Source organism: Danio rerio, chromosome 2 (assembly GCF_049306965.1).
Source record: "Danio rerio strain Tuebingen ecotype United States chromosome 2, GRCz12tu, whole genome shotgun sequence".
Taxonomy (NCBI): Eukaryota; Metazoa; Chordata; class Actinopteri; order Cypriniformes; family Danionidae; genus Danio; species Danio rerio.
In genome coordinates, this window is record NC_133177.1 from 56952501 (window position 1) to 56974316 (window position 21816).

At 37.2% G+C, this 21816-nt stretch overlaps 1 protein-coding gene across 1 annotated transcript in view; it reads right to left on the bottom strand.

Annotated features, from left to right (window-relative positions):
* Positions 1 to 19025, bottom strand: part of hsd11b1lb (hydroxysteroid (11-beta) dehydrogenase 1-like b) — a 24287-nt gene extending 5262 nt beyond the window's left edge. The window contains exons 1-5 of the mRNA XM_009298924.5: positions 18759 to 19025; positions 11059 to 11189; positions 5659 to 5770; positions 4171 to 4262; positions 3994 to 4087 (exon numbers count right to left, since the gene is read on the bottom strand). Of these exons, the coding sequence (XP_009297199.1) occupies positions 3994 to 4087; positions 4171 to 4262; positions 5659 to 5770; positions 11059 to 11189; positions 18759 to 18834 (505 nt within the window). The 5' untranslated portion in view covers positions 18835 to 19025. The remainder of the gene's footprint in view (positions 1 to 3993; positions 4088 to 4170; positions 4263 to 5658; positions 5771 to 11058; positions 11190 to 18758) is intronic.
* Positions 19026 to 21816: the final 2791 nt, after the last annotated feature.

Consider the following 21816-nt stretch of genomic DNA (forward strand, 5'->3'; position numbering starts at 1 on the left):
CCTTCATACCTATGTTCCCTTCTCCATAAGTCTAAAAGACAGTATGCCCTACGCTCAAGTGAATCTTATCATTTGACTGTTCCCCGGGTTCTAACTGAAATAGGGAAGCGAGCCTTTAGTCAAGCCGCCCCCTCATCCTGGAATACTCTTCAGTCTGAACTAAAGATATCTGAGCTCATCCCAATGACATCGTTTCGCACTATCCTTTTTAACAAACAACAGTCCATTTCTCAATGTATGTGTTTTAATCAATGACTGTAAAAAATATGGACGACGCGACAGCCCTTTTTCCCATTGAACGCCTTGAGGGCAAAACGCCTGCTTGACGGGCACAAACTGTCACAAAAGACTGCTGAAATTGGAGCCTTGACATGCGCAGAAGGACTGTCTGATGGAGCCAGAGGAGGAGCCGCGAAAATGAGCAGAGTCGAGCTTCCAACCAAACGCTTTATGTAAAATCAACCACGCCCCCCGAACTTCTCAGCATGCGTTTGCTGCCATATAAACACAAATGGATGTAATAACTTTAACAAATATGAGGGTTTTATATATTAAATCGCGCCAGCTCCGGACCGCAGCGCATAACCTACTCGCGACGTCGCGGGCTGATTCCGACTCGCATGCGGCAGCGCCTGCTCGCTCGGCCGCCGCATCTGGCTCGATTGACTCGGGCTGGAATCGGGTAGTGAGTCCAGGCATCCGGAGTAGGTCCAGCAGAGGTAGTCAGTCTGAGCTCTGAGGGATAAGTCTCCGGCAGGCGAGAATCTAGCCGGAACTGTGTTTTGCTATCTGGGTGGTTAGGCGTGTATCAGCAAACTAATATAAAGCCCGAAAAAAGCCCTGAACTTAGCGAATAAACAGTGTTCCACCAGGATCATGTATGTCAGAAACTATAGTTTACTGCTGAACTTATTTTGTCATGGTAAAATAACACAGAAATCGAATAACATTTCAGTCTCCTGCCGAAGCTCAGATGCGCTGCTTTGAGAAACTGTCAATCACAGCTGTCAATCACGATGACACGCCCAGCATTAAATTACTGCTAAAAACAAACTGTTTACAAAAATGAAGATCTGCACCTATTTCAGCACAATAACCAGTGCCTTAATCGACCAGAACCATCTTTCGGGACATTTTATTGCAAGTGTAATAATTTTTTTTATTTGGGCTCAAGTCTCCTTCATTAACACGGAGGAGGCGGGCTTTATGACTTGTACTGCAGCCAGCCCCCAGGGGGCAATCTAACAGCCGAGACCTTCACTCAAACGCAGGCTTGCGGCACACTTGGTTTTAATATATTGAAATGTGGTAAAGCTGGAAAACTGAACTGTATTTTTATATTATATAAATTTTCTATTTATTATTAATATTACTTTTTTTAATATATTTTTTTATTTCTTTTATAAATCGTGTGTTGCAGACCTCTTGGCCAGGTCACCCTCGTAAATGAGATCTTGATCTCAATGGGTTTTTATCTGGTTAAATAAAGAAACATATACGAGTCCACGCAAGCACTGGTTGCCAGATTTACAACACCGCCAGGAGCGATCCTGCCAGATAATCGAGCCTACACCGTGTCCTAACTAAAAGACACGCGATAGAAGGAATGTTTTCCATATTAAAATGAGTTTGTCCATACCAACATCTGAAGTCCATACTCTAGAAATGGCTTATATTTCTTAACAGGATGAACCATGACAATGGTCACCTCAGGTACAGCTCATGTGCTTTATTCAGAGTTAAATGCTAATAATGTGAGTTTGAAGGCCTTTTTACACGACATTTATTGTCATACGACTGAAAGCAGCAGCAGATAGTTCACCTCAGCTCCTGATAATAAAATAAACCATTTAAAACTGAACTGTGAGTCAGTGCAAACCAACACATATCAGTGATCCAGCATGTGCATTTAATAATGTTAAAGAGGTTTAATATGTATTAATTAGATTATGAACCTTACCATTTCAGTGATTGCACTATTCTGTGCTTATGAATGCCTTTATTTAACTGTTTCTGTCGTGTTCAGCCAATTTGCTTATCACTGCAAATCTTTTCGCGTTGTGTTGTTAGGACACGATGTTCTAATGTATGCAGCTCACCTAATGTGTACGTTTGTAATATTTATAATAATAACCACCTCATGTGGAAGTCTGAATCTGCGTCTCATTTTGGAGGCTGCTATTGTTCTCCAGAGATCTCATGGGTGAAATGAAATCTGCTGTTTTCCACCAAGGCAACCCGGGTGCTGAAATATAATTGAGAAAACTGGCAGTGGGCTGGTTATAGCCCACTGTGGCCATGCATCTAGCAGTGCTGGTTCATCTTCAGCTGAAGCCATCGTTCAGCCAACAGTTCAAGAGGCATTCCAGCGTCAAGCTTCATATGGACCTTCATCATGGAGCAGGAGGGTAAGGGCAGCATGAAGTCAAAGACTGAAGCTGAGATCAAACTGTATCTTTCTCTGCCACTAATAAAATCAGAGGCAGATCCATTGCACTGGTGGAGTTTGCATGCTGAAGAACTTCCTCATCTTGCTACCTTGGCTAAGTTTCTCTGCATTCCTGCAACAAGTGTTCCTTCAGAGAGGGTATTTAGTGCCAGTGGACATGTCCTCTCACCTCAGCGTTTGCACATTCACTTTGATATAATTGCTCAAGTTTACTTTTATATTGTGTATTGTTTTATTTATGTTTATTTGTATTTAAATGTTTGAAGTACTTTTAGTTAATTAAAAAGTTATTAAAGTTACTAAGTTGAAGTTTTTTGTGTTTTTTTTTTTTTTACCTGTTTCTCTTGTAAAATTACAATACCGTGATAATACCGTATACCGTGATAAAAGCTCAATCAATTAATCGCAGCATGAAAATGTGATACCAGCACATGCCTAATGACAACTTGACATTACCAAGACAACATAACTTGTCATAAATCTGTCATAAACATGACTGTCATGAGGCATTATAATTGTGTCATGATTTTTTTTTCTAGTCTTGTTTTCAGTGAAACAAACTGTATCTGTCATTAAAATGCCTCATTAAAAGTGTCAATACTCTGCCAAATTATTTTTAACAGTATCGATTCATTCATTCATCTTCTGCCGCTTTTCCGGGGCTGGGTCGCGGGGGCAGCAGTCTTAGGAGAGAACCCCAGACTTCCCTCTCCCCGGAGGAGCTGTACGAGAGGGAAGTCTGAGGCGTGCCCAGGCCAGCCGAGAGACATAGTCCCTCCAGCGTGTCCTGGGTCACCGCCGAGGCCTCCTCCTCCCTAGGTAGTTGTCCAGGAGGCATCTGAAACAGATGCCCGAGCCACCTCAGCTGACTTCTCTCGATGTGGAGGAGCAGCGGCTCTTCTCCGAGCTCCTCCCGGGTGTCGAGGCTCCTCACCCTATCTGTACGAGTGCACCCTGCCACCCTTCAAAGGAATTGCATTTCGGCCGCTTGCATCCGAGATCTTGTCCTTTCGGTCATGATCCAAAGCTCATGACCATAGGTGACAGTAGGAAAGTGCCTTTCGGCTTAGCTCCTTCTTCACCACAACAGACCGGTACCTCGACCGCATTACTACTGCCGCTGCACCTATCCACCTGTCAATCTCACGTTCCATCCTTCCCTCACTCGTGAACAAAACCCAGAGATACTTAAACTCCTCCACCTGGGGTAAGGACTTTCCTCCAACCTGGAGATGGCAAACCAACTTTTTCCGGTGGAGCACCATGGTCTCGAACTTGGAGGTGCTGATTCTCATCCCAGCCGCATCACACTCGGCAGCAAACTGCCCCAGTGCATGTTGAAGGTCAATGTTCGATGAAGCCAACAGAACATTGTCAGTATCGATTAAATTTAATGTAATTTTAAATGACAAATTCAGCTTGTACCACTCTAGTTGAGGTAAAAAAAAAAAAAAAACATAATGACGCTGTTATATTATTCCTGACACATTATTAATGGCTTTTTAGTAAAGAAATGGCAACATGTAACATCATTCAAGACTCACCTGCCAGTGAGGAAACTACAATGATTGAGCCGCCGGATGTTTCCAGCACAGGTAGAGCTGCTCCCGCCATCTGCACGTAACTCACAAAATTCACCTGGAAAAGGTGAGATCAGCATGAAAACAAACACACATACACTGCAACACCTAGAGCAAAGAAACTATCATCAGGGGTTTTACCTGCATGAGTGACCTGACATGATCTGCATCTCTGTTCCACAGCCCCACGTTAGTGTTTCCGACATGATTTAACACTAGAAAATCCAGACCGCCTGCACAATAAATACACAATATATTGACAAAACATTTGATTTGAAGAATGCTCCATGGATGCCTGGGATTCATCTCTTACCCAGGATATGTCTTGTAGGTGATAAAACTGAGGTTTCACATATTACGAATGATGAGTTCTCCCTTATAAAGCCTGGTTTATACTTCTGCGTCAAGTGATTGGCGTAACCATCGGCGCATGCAACGCCCGTAGCTGTGCATTTATACTTCTGCGCGCTGTCTCTGTTGGGCTGCATTACACTTTTGAAACGCTAGTTGGCAGTGAGGAGTTAATGTTCCTCTGTGTCGAGTTTCTTAGCTGCTGTTTTGCTTTTCCTGAACACTTCCGGGATGTATAAGGGGCTCAAACTCGCTCATTTTGAGGCAGGAACCGGCGGATGTGCAACAACTTTAACTATGAGGTAAACACAGAACAAAACTTTCCATTCGGAGCTCCTTCACCGGACTCCACACTTGTAAACAATCTTCCATTGGGCTCGCGCCCAACTCGCGCGGCTCTCGGTCCCGCCCAGACTCGTCATCGCTACCAAGCCGACCAATCACGGAGCTTGCGCCACGCGTCGTTGCAACGTGTAGTTACATTTTTTGAGAGGTGCATGTCAGTTATGCCGACGGCCACGGCGAAGGGCTATGCATCAGCGCCGTAGCATACGCGTGCACTTGACGCAAAAGTATAAATCAGCCTTAACTACTGGTATAACTACAGCAGCACGTATAATATTGAGGTTTTAGAAAGCCATTCAATGCCCTATACTTAAATTATGCATGGAATTCATGATTGAGAATGTGTCATATGATCTTAATTTATTTTGGCTAACATTTTTTCATAAGGAAATTGATGGAAGAATTTAATCTCTTCACTAAAACTATGAACGTGTCTTGTCTGTAGTATTATCTTTATGCATTTGTAACTGTTTTCCCAATTACTTTTTTCTAATTTTCTTAACAGTTTTCTAAACTGTGAAGAATTTGGATGCATTTTCTATTTGTATATTCATTCATTCATTTTCTTGTCGGCTTAGTCCCTTTATTAATCCAGGGTTGCCACAGCAGAATGAACCGCCAACTTATCCAACAAGTCTTTACGCAGCGGATGCCCTTCCAGCCGCAACCCATCTTTGGGAAACATCCACACACACATTCACACACACACTCATACACTACGGACAATTTAGCCTACCCAATTCACCTGTACCGCATGTCTTTGGACTGTGGGGGAAACCGGAGCACCCGGAGGAAACCCACGCGAAGGCAGGGAGAACATGCAAACACAGAAACGCCAACTGAGCCGAGGTTCGACCTACTGCGCCCCCGCCTCGCCCTCTATTTGTATATATTTCGCTTATATATTTGTTGTGTGATGGAGTCATTTCTCACCCAATTTCTCGATGGTGTATTTGAGGACTCTCTCGGGGTCAGCGGGGTCAGACATGTCTCCGGTCACATACATTATTTTCTTAGCGCCCAGTTTCTCACACTTCTGGGTGACCTGCGCATGATAAAGGTTAGCAGTGCAGGTCTATTTACATGCATCGCTTTTATTTGCTCATTGAAGTTATTTACATGCAAAATAATTGTATTTTTGTTACCATTAAAGAGAAAGTTCTCTTAAAAAATGAAATGTGCTCGCTCTTTACACATCATCAATAGTTTCTTTCTTCTGTTGAACACGAAAGAAGATATTTAAAAAAAATGTTTGAAACCTGTAACCATTGATATCCATAGTAGAAAAAACAAACACGTTGACTCAGTGGTTACCAACATTCTTGATTTTTTTTTTCCTTCTTGTTTAAACAATTTACAAATTATGTTTAAGAGCAAGAATTTTTTTCCCAGTATTTCCTACAATATTTTTTATCTTTCTGAAAGTCTTATTAGTTTTATTTTGGCTAGAATGAAAGCAGTTTTACATTTTTTTAAAGCCTTTTTAGGGTCAATATTATTAGCCCCCTTTAGGGTTGGGCCGATAGTCAATGCCATCGTCCATTGCTGTTGGCCAATAGACAACACAGTGCTGAGCCGGCATCGCCCATCCTCCACCCAGCCCCCGACGCAAACCCGCTCACGAAAAATACCCTCTTAGGCCCCGTTTACACTAATACGTGTTAAAATGGAGTTTTAGAACGAAAATTATCCACATCTACACAGTGTTTTACCTAGCATTTCTGAACAGCCCTCTGTCCGCTGAAAACGCACACAGCCACACACACTGTCATGCGCTCATCTGAGCTCCAGTGAGCAGTGCACGTCGGGCAGTTTAACAAGGATGTACTGCTGGATCGTGTCTCACTATAGTTGTTAAACATGATATTCAGAAATTCCAAGTCTCCTGGAAGTTCCGAGTGTCTCCAGTAAATGCATAGAGACTCCTGGACGCCTGCAAACGAGTGATCTCCCGAAATCCCGAATCTCCCGAAAATCGCGTGTCTCAAATAACACACCGGTCCTCAAATAACACACTCTTCTAACCCCTCACCACCGGATGCCTCCTCGCTCTTCAGACACATCACGCGCACTGTCAAACACCACCTCCAAACCCAACCCCGCTGCACCCCCCGACCCACCCCATTCCCCCCCAACCCACATGAGGATGATGCCATCGTGATGTTTCACATTAGACATCGCATGATGCCAAATTGGTCAACATCGCTTAACCTTAGCCCCCTTAACCAATATTGTTTTTTAATATTGTCTACAAAACAAACCACTGTTATACAATGAACTTAATGTCCTTAATTAACCTAGTTACAGGTGCAGTAGGTGATCTGCTAGAATCCTAGCATAAGCATAACAGCTTAGAAATTTTATGACGCTCCCCTGCTGTCCAAAGCCACGCCTCCTTAAGTCATGAACACGCGAACGCGCACCGATTAGATATAACACTAGATCATGTCATTCACCAGTTAGAAAACTCTACGGAGACACACACTTTATCAAGCGCATTGTTGACAGGCCAGCGGGTGCAGGATTTATATATCTCCAAAACTGTATCACAGGCTGTCACTGTTCAAAAATGAACAAATGTGTGAATATAATCAAACTTCACCTCAGTAAAGCTGGTTAGGTGCTAGAGCACATTTACTGATGTTTAGTTAATAAACTGAATAAGAATCAGATCAGAATAAAGCAGAGCTAAAAACAGAAATATCCTGCCATCTGTTTACATTACACTTATGTTTATGTTACGTTACGAGTGTCTTCTCATTCTCAATTGTGCTCGCTGATCCTCGTTCATCGCTTGTTTTCAGCTCCTTTTTCAGTTGAATAACTAAACGAATGCTCAGGTCCACGGGCGTAAATCCTAGGGGGGACGGGGGAGACATGTCCCCTCCCATCTGAGGGTTGTCTCCCCCCCCCACCCCCCCAACCCCCAAAAAAATTATTATTTAAAAAAAACTCTCAATTGTCAAAAATATATGTATATATACCTAAAATAATTTACTTAGTAGAAAGAAAACCGCATTCATCATTTCAAATGCATTTAGAAGTTAAGTTCCCCCTCCCCTTTCTCAGAGTGGTTCGGTCTGCACAACTTAACATTAGCGGCCACAATTAGCATATTGTTTAGCTGTGTATTTGCTAAATGAGCACTTTGCTATATCCAGTCTAACCCCACTGTATTTTTGTATAATCAGTTTCTATTCTGTTCTTAAGTGACTCAACTAATTTGAAATAAAAATGTCCTTGTTTTTATTGTGATTATTTTTATGAAAGTTTTACATTCTTTATGTAAAGTACTTTGAATTGCCATTGTGTTTAAAATGTGCTACAGTGTAAATAAACTTGCCTGGCAGTGTCATGCATTGGGTAAAGTGACAGAGAAAATAGACATAAGATCATCTTTCAGTGCAGCTAAACGCCAAGTACAAAAAGTTTACATATTAAGCAATTTGGCTTTAAGAATGAGTGCTTATGAAAATACTAACGTCACAATATTAATCACAGGCAAAGGAGAAAGAAATGATTGAGGAACAGGCAGAGCAGGGTCAGTCAGATGTACAGTGGCAGGTAAGGGTGTTTTAAAATGTTTTTGGAGTTGTGGCTGTTTAGCAGATGAACTTCACAGGCTCACCTATTTACAATATGATCGGTCAATTTAACAAGTGTAATGTAAACTTGTTATTATGAGTATGGAAAATGTCTTTTCCTGCATTTAATTTACTTCAGGAGTTGATTGTAAACACAACAAACAATGCAATAAGTAATTTTGAAGAAAAACTGCTTTATCTTTGAACCTGATAAAAACTTTGAAAAATAATCATACTGACGTATTCACCATGCTATAATAATAATGATGAAACCATTTTTACAGTGGGGACATAACTTTATAAGTACAATTCGGCTGTATTATTTGTGTCCCCTTCAAAAAAAATGCTCGAAAGAAATTTTATATTTATTGTCCTCCCTACTGTTGAATCAGATTTACGTCCATGCTCAGGTCTATTTAACCAACTATATTACGGATGCTGTAAAAGGTTCTCCATGAACTTGAAAATTGCCAATCTTCTGCTGGTAGTTTTCAGTGGCTGAACAACACTACCGTGCATATAAACCCATTCATAAACAAGAACACAATCTACATCAGCTTTGCGTGGCTAAAATAGTTTTAAAACACACCTGACTAAAAGCAATACTCCAGCCGTGGTGTCACTCTTCAGATCGTTGTTTAGAACTGCATAACGTCACTTCCCTCCAGCATGCAAAAGTAACCGATATTGATTCAGGGATTTTTGGCAGAAGCCTTTTCAGAAACAATGTTTTTTTTTCAAGAATACAAGGCGACGCTGGTTGATGCAGAGTTTGTCTGATGACGTCTCTCTGTCAGCGCTAGAGCTGTGCTTCACGTTTACACGCGAGCTTAAAGAGGCTGCGCAGCAATTCACATTTAAATTTGTTTACAGACAGTTTGAGATGCCTTTTTTTGTTGGCTCGACACCGTTTAATTGAATGAACATTTTCTAGTTTATATGCCTTATCCAGAATATAAAAATTCATATAAACACATTTAGATCATTTACTTTAATAAGTACTATTGGAATGTGAAGAGACTTTCAACCAGCACAACAAGAAATGTTTCTGAAGACAATCACCTACTGCACCTTTTAGACTTTAAATGTCACTTTAAGCTGAATACTAGTATCTTAAAAAATCCAATCAAATATGATGTACTGTCATCATGGCAAAGATAAAAAAAAAATCAGTAACTAAAACGTTATTGAACGTGTTTATTGTGCTTAAACAATGACAGAATTTTCATTTTTGGATGAACTATCATTTCAAGGAAATATTCATGCTCTTTGCAGTGTTTGCAAGAAAATTGGGAAGCATCCAAAACACCATTTCAAAAATGCAGACGAAAGATTTGGGAGCAGGCAAATATTGCGAAATTTTCATGTGCCCTTGCAAATCTGTCTGAAAGACTTAATGTCTTTTTTACAGTTAAAAACGTGAAATATTCCAGGGCAGCATGGTGGCTCAGTGGTTAGCATCACATCAATGGGACAGTTGGCATTTCTGTGTGGAGTTTGCATGTTCTCCTCGTATTGGCGTGGGTTTGCCCCACAATTTAAACACGTGGAATTGGATAAACTAAATTGGACGTAGTGTATGAGTGTGTGTGGGGGTGTTTCCCAGTACTGGGTTGCAGCTGGAAGGCCATCCACTTCGTAAATTATATGCCGGAATAGTTGGTGGTACATTCCACGGTGGTGATCTTAAAAAATAGATACTAAGCCGAAGGATAATAAATGAAGGTCCCACTTTATATTAAGTGGCATTAACTAATATGTACTTACAGAGGTATTAATAGTTTGTTATAATGTACTTATTGTGTAAATACATGTATTTACTGTGTACTTATGCTTGATTAAATACATGTATGTAACTACATCTTTAATTAACTTTTGTAATTACATTTGTAAATACACTGTTGACTATCCCTTACACCTTAACCCACCCTTAAACCTACCCAAGCCACCAAACCTATCTATAACCCAACATCTATCCCAACTCAAAAGCACCACAAGTGTTCTCAAATACATTATAAACACAGTAAGTACATAGTATTTAAATTTTGATGTAGGTACATAGTAGTTAAGGACACTTAATATAAAGTGGGACCAATGAATAAATGAAATATTCCATCAGAAACTGTCAGTTTATTTAATGAAATGTGGACCCCTGGGGTTTCTTTTGTCGAGACCTTACTTTCGTTGTAGATGAAACCCATCCCCCTTCCACTTCCTGTTTTTTCTTCTTTCATTATTTAGCATTCATTCAGATTTCAGTTTAGTTTCTTATTTATCAGTGGTCACCACAGTGGAATGAACCACCAACTATTTCAGCATGTGTTTTACACAGCAGATGCCCTTCCATCCGCAACCCAGTACTGGGAAACACCCATACACACTCACATTCACACACAGACTCCTACACTATGGCCAATTCAGCTTACCCAATTCATCTATAGCGCAGATGAATTGGGTAAGTGTTTGGACTGTCAGGGAAATCGGAGTACCCGGAGGAAACCCACGCCATCACAGGGAGAACATGCAAACTCCACACAGAAATGCCAACTCACCCAGCCAGGACTCGAACCAGCGACCTTCTTGCTGTGAGGTGACAGTGCTAACCACTTTTTGTGGGGTCAATTTGGGTTAGGATTAGACTAATGTTTTGGGATGTTATACTATGCATTTCACATGTCATACTGGTATTCATGTATCTGCCTAACAAAAAGAAAAAGAAAAAAGAAAGATTGGGGACCAAAGAACTGACCTTTTTTAAAGCCTCCAATCGTCTGGCGGTGATGACGATCTCAGCTCCAAACTTTGCATAATGGTAGGCCATCTGCTCCCCGATGCCTGAACTGGCCCCTGTGATCAACACTCGGGTCCCACGAATTGACTCTATAGGTGTAAGAAAAAAACAAGATTTTTAATTTTATTATAATGTCTTTATTTTCTTTTATGCACTATTTTCTGTTATAAACTATTACGTTTTTCTTTTCTTGTTCATTCCTTTAAAACCAGTTTTAATACATTTTAATATTTTATTTTTTATTCTTTGTTTTTATTTTCTTTTATTTATATTTTATGTTTCTTTTATTCCAGTTCATGTGAAGCACTTTGAATGACCATTGTGTATGAAATGTGCTATAAAAGTAAACTTGCCTTGCTTATTTTAAAACTTACAATAACATTAGTAGGTTATCAGCAGTATGAAAAGTTGCTAAACCTAACAACAAAATTGCTAAGTTGGCAACACTGGCGCTCAGTGGAGGCTCGCGCTAAACACACACATAGCTCGCGACAGACTAGCGCACTCACAGCTTGTAAGCTTGTGGCGGAGAGAACCAAACGGGTTGTATTTCCCGAATGGACAGCGACAATGCCCGTTGCAACAAATGCAACAAGTTGTTTTCTTGTATAAGTGAAATAAAAGTATCTTTCAAAAGTGCATTAACTGCAATGAAAAGTTTTTGACTGCCTAATTATTAACGCTAACGTTACATCATTCACATCGTTATGCCAGCAGCCAATCACCTAAATTAGTATAACATTAATAGTTAAATAAACTCACACATTCAATTACAAAGAAAACAGTATTTTTTTTCTGCAGTAGCCTAAATAAATCTTAAACATTAAAAATGCTTTAACATTACTGTATTTACAAATATAGCCTATAATAGCCTAATAATAAACTATTATTAAGAAATTATATTTAAAAACTGCTCATTTTTACTTTGCAAGATGCTTCAAAACTGTATTAAAAACACAGTAAACACCCAAAACACTGTTAACTAATTTATGTGAATGCGTTAATAAAAAAATCATAAACAATATCTCATTTAACTGCATTTTGCCACTCAAAGAGTGTATTTTCAACTTCAGCGAGCACAATAAACCGAGAACGATCTTGACTTCTGCCAGAAAAGACAAACATGATGAGTCATTTTCCTTCAAACCATTGTACATTCTTTTACAGGAACAAAGATATTTATTTGTTTTTTGATTTAGTTTTATTTATTTATTTATTTACTATTGGTTTAGTTTTATTTTACATTAAAATATAATGATAAAACAGAGTGTTGTTAATTCTGTTCAATTTGTTTTTTGTTTTTATATATAAAAAAAAAACACTACAAAAAGTACCGATAAGAGAACCGTTAAACTACCGAACCGATAAGTGGTATCGATAAAAGTAGTAATACCGTTAAAACCTTAACGATACCAATCCTTAGTTTTGACTACGCCAGGATGAGGCCATAGTTCAACTAAGACTGTTATTTACTTTTATAAATAGGACACTTGACCACAAAATCAATCATAGGTGTCATATTTATTTTTTAAATAAAGATTTAAACATCACCTGAAAGCTGTAGAAATAAGCTTCCCACTGATGTAAGGTTTTGTTAAAGAGGGCAATATTTAACTGAGATACAAATATTTGAAATTATGGAGTCTAAGCGGTTAAAAAAGCTAAATACTAAGAAAATCACCTTTAAAAGTGTAGGACTGAAGTGTTTATCAATCCACATAAATAATTAGAAAATGAAATGTATATATTCACAGTAGAAACATTTATAAAATATCTTAATGGAACATGATCTTTTAATACTGCAATTATTTTGGCATAAAAGGAAAATCAATACCCATACAATATACAGTAGTCACCATTTGACGTGGATCAAAACCTAAAATTATTGCACAACACCCACTCTTGCCTAGGCATGGGATGATAACCGGTTTCAATGTTACAGCGGTTTGGAAAAGTCAAGGTTTTATAACCGCAAAAATTTTCTGTTATACCGTTCCTAAGATATATGTAAGATTTTTATTTAATATATTTTATTTATTTATTTTTGAAACCAATGAAGAAAGCAGAGGTCAATGATTTATTTTAATTATCTAGCCTGACATGTTCCAAAATATTATAAATGTTTCCTAAAATAAAATATATTGTGTTCATTGTGTTGTTGTTTTTTTAATTAGACATTTTAAAAGAACTTATTTTAAAGCAGTAAACCCAATACTGTGATAGAGCTAGTGCTATTGCCAAAAACATAGCTATGCAACATTAAAAAAAAAAAAAAACATATATTACTGTTGGCCCTGTTAAGATGAAACAAAGCACTGATATATATATTTAAGATCAGTCAGTGCATGTTTATTTCAGCTGAAACTTGGCTCAGACTTTAGTCTGTGAAACTGGTAAACCAGGTTGTTTGATTATTATATTGTACTGTGTTATAGCTTTAAATATAAAAGCATTTCAATCTAACTTTTTGGGCATACACATTTCCATTTTTATTAAATGTAATGTATATGCAGTTTGGGCCTCTGAATAAAATTATTATATCATATTATCACTTTATCATATTGTATTAGCCATAAAAGCCTGATTTATTAATCGTGTTATGACTATTAGTTTATCCCTATATGGCTATATTTGGCTTACATTGGCTCTGGCGTACAATAACAACAAAAATGAGGTCAAGAATCTTGGTGTTATTCTGCAGTCAGACATGAGTTTCAGTAGCCAAAAACATTGCAAGAATTAGACGCTTTGTTTCCAGAGAGGATTTAGAGAAACTTATTCATGATTTTATCAGCAGCAGGGTGGATTACTGTAACAGCCTCCTCACAGGCCTTCCCAAAAAGACAGTCAGACAGTTGCAGCTCATTCAGAACGCTGAGGCCAGGACCAGAAAATCAGAGCACATCACACCTGTCCTCAGGTCTTTACACTGGCTCCAGGTTACATTCAGAATAGATTTTAAAGTATTATTACTTGTCTATATATCACTTAATGGCTCAGGACCTCAATATATTACAGATATGCTCACTGAATAGTGAATACAAACCTAACAGATCACTAATCATTAGGATCAAGTAAATTAGAAATAGTTCAGACAAAGCAGGGTTAATCCGCCTTCAGCTATTACGCCCCCCACTAGAGATGCAACAATACAGTTAGCCTACGGTTTAATACATACCTCGGTTTTATATGGTTTTCGGTTCGGTTCTGATGGCTTGACACATGTGTTTTTCTTTTATTGTTCTATGCTTAAGCAATAGGAATCATTTCTGTTGAGCATGTGACAAATGACAAATCAGCGCTGTTTTAACAAAGCCATCAACAGTGCCTTAAATGTTAATGGAAAATTGAAGTTTTTTCTTTTAATTCAGTATCGTGACGAGTCTAATATAGTGAAAGAATCAGTTCATTAACTAAAGTTTGACAAATAGCATCTATACGTGTTTTTGGGAAAGAAAACGTTAGCTAACTAGTGCCATTTTCCTTAACTTAACTGAAAAAGAGCTCTGATATCCCTTTTTATTTTTACCATTCATTCAAAACGGACTTTCTGGTCACCCGGAAGGCGGTGAAAGGATAAATTTGTGTCACTTAAAAATTATAAAAGATATACACAACATTCCTATGTAATTCCCAATGATACTTCCGGGTTTCTTCCCACCGCAGCCTCGATTTCGCTTTTGAAAATGGCGGCCGCGTGAAATCAGTCTATTGAGTGTCGCCTCTTGGTCAGTCTAAGCTCTTTGCCCATGTACAAACTGGGGAACACATACATTCCTACATTTTGAAAGTAAACATACATGTGAAGTTATCAAACATAAATTGACCATTTCAAATAAACATATTTGTACTCCAGTAAACATAAATAAACCATCTTAATTATCTCGGTGCTGAAAAAAGTGCGAGACGGTAGTCTGTAAGTGACCGCGGATCGAGTGCTTTTATAAGATGACAAAAGCCCGCATCTCCAATCACTGAAAACGGCTGCAAATCTTTAGCAATGAACACCTCCACTGAATCAGTTGGGTATATTTGCTGGAAGAGTTCGGCAAGGTATTGTTGTTTTTTGGAGAACTTTATTACCTTCTCTGCTATGCTGCCTTCAGACAGTGATATTGCTAGGTAATGGCGCCGCAGATGTGCAGTCACGTTGGAAGTGTTTCTGTTTGAGTAGGCTATACGTTTAAAACAATGCTTGCACACAGTCATTTTTTGGTCAACGTTTTTTCCTTTATTGGCATTATACTCAACGGCAAAACTGAAATGTGCTCACACCGCAGATTTGAAAGACGCCGGTGTGGTGAGAAAACCGACGCTTCCTCGTGTTGTTGCCTTACTTCACCGCCGCTCGACATGTTAAAGTGTGGAATGATGGTTAAGCGCCCCCTAATTTTAGAGCATAGGGATTGATTATTTACTCGAGGGGAGGAGTTTTCTCATCTTAGCTTGTAGACTTACAGGTAGGGATGGCTGAAGTGAAACTGATGTTTCGACACAGTGTCGAGATCCCGAAGCGCAAGTGTTTCGAAACACTGCACCGAAGCATGATCCGAAGCACCAAAGTCACGTGACTAAAGTGTTTCGAAACACCTAGTCACGTGACTAAAGCGATTCAAAGCATCGATCAGCTTAGAAACGTTTCGAGACCTGGCGAATCCTAATTTGACTGCCAAGGTCTCCGAGCTACTTCTGTCTCATATGGCTTAGAGGACTGTGGGTTTGCTAATTGATTCTATACTTAGCATGATGTTTTGGGTTCGAATCCCGACTTGTACAAATACTCTGAAATCATGGTTTTATGTATTTTAATCATGTTTCTGTTTTGTGTAGCCTAAATAGGATACAGCTACAGTTACGCCATCAATTTAGCATCATTTTTGTAACACTGTAAAACTATAATAAATATTTTTACAGTATGGTTGGGTTTAGGGTAGACATTAATAAAATACAATAAATTGGAAATTTAATGAATAATATAAATAATTATTGATAACTTCAGGCCACCGTTTTTGATCTAGCAACAACCCTGTTTTAAGACAAAAACAAGACATATTTATTCACAAATTGTTTATTCGGATATCAGACCAATGTTGAAACAAAACGATACAAGAGCAAAGCATTACCAACTGATATTAAAGCATTTCAAAACAACTGCAACAAACTGGCTTCGAAACCTACTAACCCTGCATGTAAGTCTGACACCTTAACCACTGTACTATGTTACTTATAGAATTCACGTACAAAGTTGGGTTTAATCCCTCGATTTGTTCAATCGTTCTTTGCTGAAACTGTTTCAGTGCAATACATAAAAAATTACCACTAGGTGTCACTGTAGAGTGGGGTTTCGAAAAGTTTCGAAGCTTCGAAACATTTGCTTCGACTGTTTCAGTGTTTCACGAAGCCTCGCTTTGCCCACCACTACTTACAGGCATACACAAACAGTCAATTCCGAGAGTTATAAAACGCACACAAATTATTTAAACGTAAAACCAAAAACGCAATTCACAAGCACGTATTGACCGTGGATGTCGTACCGAACGGTTCCGTATTATATTGAGAATTGTGGCATTGCTACCCCCCGCTACTGGAATCAGCTTCCAAGATGATCAGCAGTATTCCAACATTAGGCACATTCAATTCAAGACTGAAAACACATCTGTTTAGCTGTGCCTTTACTGAATGACCACTGTGCTACGTCCAACAGATTGCTATATTTTGTCTTTCCTTTCTTTTTCATTCTTTAAATACATGTTTTAGCACATTTTAATCTGTTTTTATCTGTTTTAATCATTTTGAATTCTCTTAATCATTTTTATTTTCTTGTTTTTTTATTCATGTTGATGTAAAACATTTTGAATTACCATATAAAATGTGCTATGTAAATAAACTTGCCTTGCCTTTTGTGAGAAGCTTTGTAGGTTTGAGAAGCGCTAATGTGCTTTTACTTACATATTACATAAAGACAACATCTGTCAGCACATGCATTTTCACTGAGGTTACATTCATATTAACAAGTTGCACAATCATAATAAAAGATTCTGCCAAATGTTTTCATGACTAGATGGCAATATATTCATTTACTCAGTTAATCTTAAGGTGAAATATCAGCAAACATTTGATGGGGTAGTTAAACTTGGGCCGAAAATATGATATCGACATCTAAATAATGTCAATTATTGTGTGTGTGTGTGTATATATATATATTTTATATATATATATATATATATATATATATATATATATATATATATATATATATATATATATATATATATATATATATTTATATATATATATATATATATATATATGAGCAATTCTGTGCTATTCTCAACCATGCCATGAAAAAAATTACGTTTTCACTACAATACGGAAACGGTTTCTGGAATACTTAAAATGCTTAAAATGCATTTGTCAATGTTTTCAAACTATTCTTTTTGATTTATCAGTCACACAAGTGGTAATTTCACATCCGTCACATTCATAACGGCACTTTTTCCTCACATAAATGTGAAAATATTAATCAAAATCAAACATTTTTGTTTTATAGAGAGCGAACTCTTCTCCTTTTGATTATGATTGTTTCTTTTGGGTCTACAAAGTATGTTGTATACTGTAAACCTGCGGACTTTTTTTTGTCACATCCATAACACATGTTTGTTTTGCACATTTTAAATACAAAACATGTTTACAGATTGATATTTTTCTGCTCCTATAACTTTGTGGTCAGTTGTTCTGGAAAATAAAACAAATAAAATAAATAAAAATAAATGTTTCAATATAATGTAACATATACTTTCTATGCAAATTTATGTTTCAAGTTTTTACTGCAAATGTCACATTCATAACGCTGGAATTGCACACACACACACACACACACACACATATATTTATATATATATATATATATATATATATATATTTATTTATTTATTTATTTTTATTTATTATTATTATTATTATTATTATTATTTACACCAATGTCTTTGGAAAACACAAGGCATATTTATGAGTTTAAATGTGATGTTTTTACATTAAAATAAATAGTCTGCTAAATTAAATAAACAGCTTTGAATAAATAAATTTCACACCCCAAAACAATTAACATTTTCTCAGCATTTACTCTCTCAAGTGGATTAAAACTTTCCTTAATTTCTCTCTTCACAAAACAAAAATGTTCTGAAGAATACTGGGGGGAAAGGAGTAATTGACATCCATTGTAGTAGGAATAAAAATAAAAATACAATGAAAGTCAATAGCTACTTTTCCAGCATTCTTCAATATATCTTCCTTTAGCAACCAATATTTAGTACAGCACGTTGTTTACAGTCAATGAAATAGTGCTAAATTTGTTTTGAAGTCATTTACTGTACATGTGATTACAGACCAAATATTCAAAGTAACGTGGTAAACAATATAGGGTCCTTGTCATAAGCTGCCACTGTTCAAAAATGAACGAATATAAAACCAACTTTACCTCAGTTTTTCCTTTGTGTTCATCAAAAGAAACTTTAAGTAAATGGATGAGTAAATGTTCATTTTTCGGTAAACTACCCTTTTAAATAATTTTAACATACATTATGCAAGCAAATCATGAATCAAAAAAGACTATAATATCTATATAAACTATAATATTATAGTAAAATTGTTCTCCTGACCTGGGTCAAACGTGTCTCTCCACATCAAAGACGTGAGGACAGCAATCAGCAAAAACACCCCGAAAAGCACCTTCATTTTACCGCTGATCAGAAACTCGATGCGTGAAACTCCGCGATTTCGCTCAGAAATGTCCGATCTTTGTGTGTATTAGCACTTATGTCGGCCTGTATTACACCTGCAGACACATAAAAGAGTCATAAACCGTGACTGATTATTCATTTATATGTGTCGGAGATCATGACAGTTCACGAGGCTGAAGGTCTGTCTGTTGTTTACCTTTCAAAAAGAAAGGAGGAGAAACAACTGAGGCATTGTGGGTAAGAATTAACAGTTATAGTTCACACATACACATCATTGATTACAGTTAAAGTGTTTTTCTACTAAATCTTATCTTCATTGTCTTCTGTTACTCGAGTCAATTCATTTTTTATTTCTATAGCGCTTTTACAATGTAATTGTGTCAAAGCAGCTTAAAGTAAATTGAAACTGTTTTCAGAGATCAAAGTTATCTGATAATACATTAACAGGCAACATAAAAATGTTAAAATACATGTTTCTTAAGTGCGTCAAAGTCTTGTATCATTTTGAAGATTTTTTTTCTATTATAAATGTATTTTAATGTCATCCTTACCAGAGCCAGAGGGATATCTGGTGGTTGGCGGAGAAAAGCTGAAGATGAAGATTTTTTGCATTTGCCACATCAATAAACTCCATATTTTCAGTAACTTTTACACCTATTTTGTGTACACCTCAAAGCACAGAACACTCAAGGGGCAAAATTATCTGAAATCCCTTTTTTTCCACAATTATGTCTATACTGTACATATGGAGTAAATCTCTGGCCATATAGGGAAGATGTTATATCTCTTCCCTTCCTCCGGGGGGGTGGGGGGAGCTGTGTGTTGTCTCATTGTGTTAGAGAGATGGGTTGTTGTTTGGCCTCAGTTAATTCAGTTGTGTTTCCTTGTGGAAAAGGTAAGGAGGGTTTTTCCAGCTCTACACAGAATCTGTTTCATTTTGTCAATTATATTTGCCATCCATGTTATGTTAAGAGATGTGTTATGATAAGGGCATTAACTAATGTGTAGATGTGCTTATTTTTGATTGATTGATTTACATGTTTGGTATTTTGGATGTTTCCATGCACTGAAAACCCTAATAAGTTGACTGAAACAAATTAATTGAGTAAACTCGTTGGCTCAATTTAATTGAGTAATGGAATCTCCCAAAACTTGCATATTTAAGTTTATTTAACGTGCCGGTTTTGTAGACTATACTTAAATTGTTCAGTTCACAAATTAGTACAAATTAGGCAATGCAATTAACTGGACAGGTTTTGTAAGGGCAATGCTGTTAAAAAAAAGTTTAGCAAATATATATATAGTTTTTTATTGGAAATATGTTTTTTGCACTGCTTGATTTTTTTTATTACAGTTCTTTTTTTGTTTGCAAATTACATTTTTAATTATCAACACGTTAGTTTCCCCTTTGCAATTCTTTATTTTTGTTAGCAAAATTAATAATTTTTGTTTCTTAAAAAAAGAATTTGTTTGCAATTTTTGGAGATTTGCCTTTTTTTTTTTGCTCAATACTTTTTTTTGTTTTGTTTGCAAAACTTTCTTTTATTTTGCAAGTATATATGGCCCTAGATTGACTATAAAAACTAGCAATACTAATACTAACATATAAAAAAAAAAAAAAATAAATAAAACTTTATTTTATTGTTATGGAACCTTCAAGCCATATTAAAACTCAGCAAAAGTATGTCTGTTCTTAAATGGACAGTCGACTCAAACATTAAAATTCACAATGCAGTCCGACTCATTCTCAAGTAGGGATGTACTGATTAAACGATTTCACTTTTAACCGCGGTTTAATTCATCATGGTTAATTAATCGTAAAGGACTTCACCACCGCATTTCTGCACGGAACAAAACTGCTGCAACTAAAAGTAAAGCCAACTGTGCACAAGTTTGAAGTTTCGAGCTTGTACACCAAGACTAATAACCACGGACACTGGATTAACTGTGGCTGAGGTTACTTACTTATTCCCGGAGTGTGTCTTTACTTGCGCAAGTTCGTTATTTTCAGTAGAGGTGCACTGCTTACGCGAGCATATTAGGATCGACGTGCTCACGCTTTTCAGCCATACCTTCATCCTTTTTATGGAATATACACATTTCTACTTTAAAGAGAAAAAAAATCAACACAATAAATTATTTTATTTTTATTAATTTATTTATTGTCCTGTCATGTATTTTCAGTGTAAAATTATTACTTATGTTTAAATACAAAAACAAACCAACTTTTTTTTCACTTAATTTTAAGTCCAAAAAGAAATGAACTATTGTTTGTTTTTAATATTAATTTGTGCTGTATTTTTTAGTTACTGACCAGCAATAAACAACACTTTAATATTAGAAGTTTTCATGTGATTTACTAAACTAGTCACGTTTTCATTCATTCATTCATTTTCTTGTCGGCTTAGTCCCTTTATTAATCCAGGGTCGCCACAGCGGAATGAACCACCAACTTATCCAGCAAGTTTTTACGCAGCAGATGCCCTTCCAGCCGCAACCCATCTCTGGGAAACATCCACTCACACATTCACACACACACTCGTACACTACCAAACAACATGTCTTTGGACTGTGGGGGAAACAGGAGCACCCGGAGGAAACCCACGCGAAGGCAGGGAGAACATGCAAACTCCACACAGAAACGCCAACTGAGCCGAGCGACCAACTGAGCGACAGCGACCTTCTTGCTGTGAGGCGACAGCACTACCTACTGCGCCACTGCCTCGCCTAGTCATGTTTTGAAATTAATTATTGCATAATAATCATAATAACTGTAAAACTGAGAATATTTCTCAAACTATAATCGTACAACCAAAATCTATAATCGCTGCATCTCTATTCTTAAGTCATTTCCTTTATGATTTTCTTCTTTTGGTCAAATTCAATCAGAGCTGTTTAAATAAACCGAATATTTGAAAAATAATGTCACAGGAGGGATAATGCTCTTGTCTTCTACTCTCACAATAACAAAACCCCC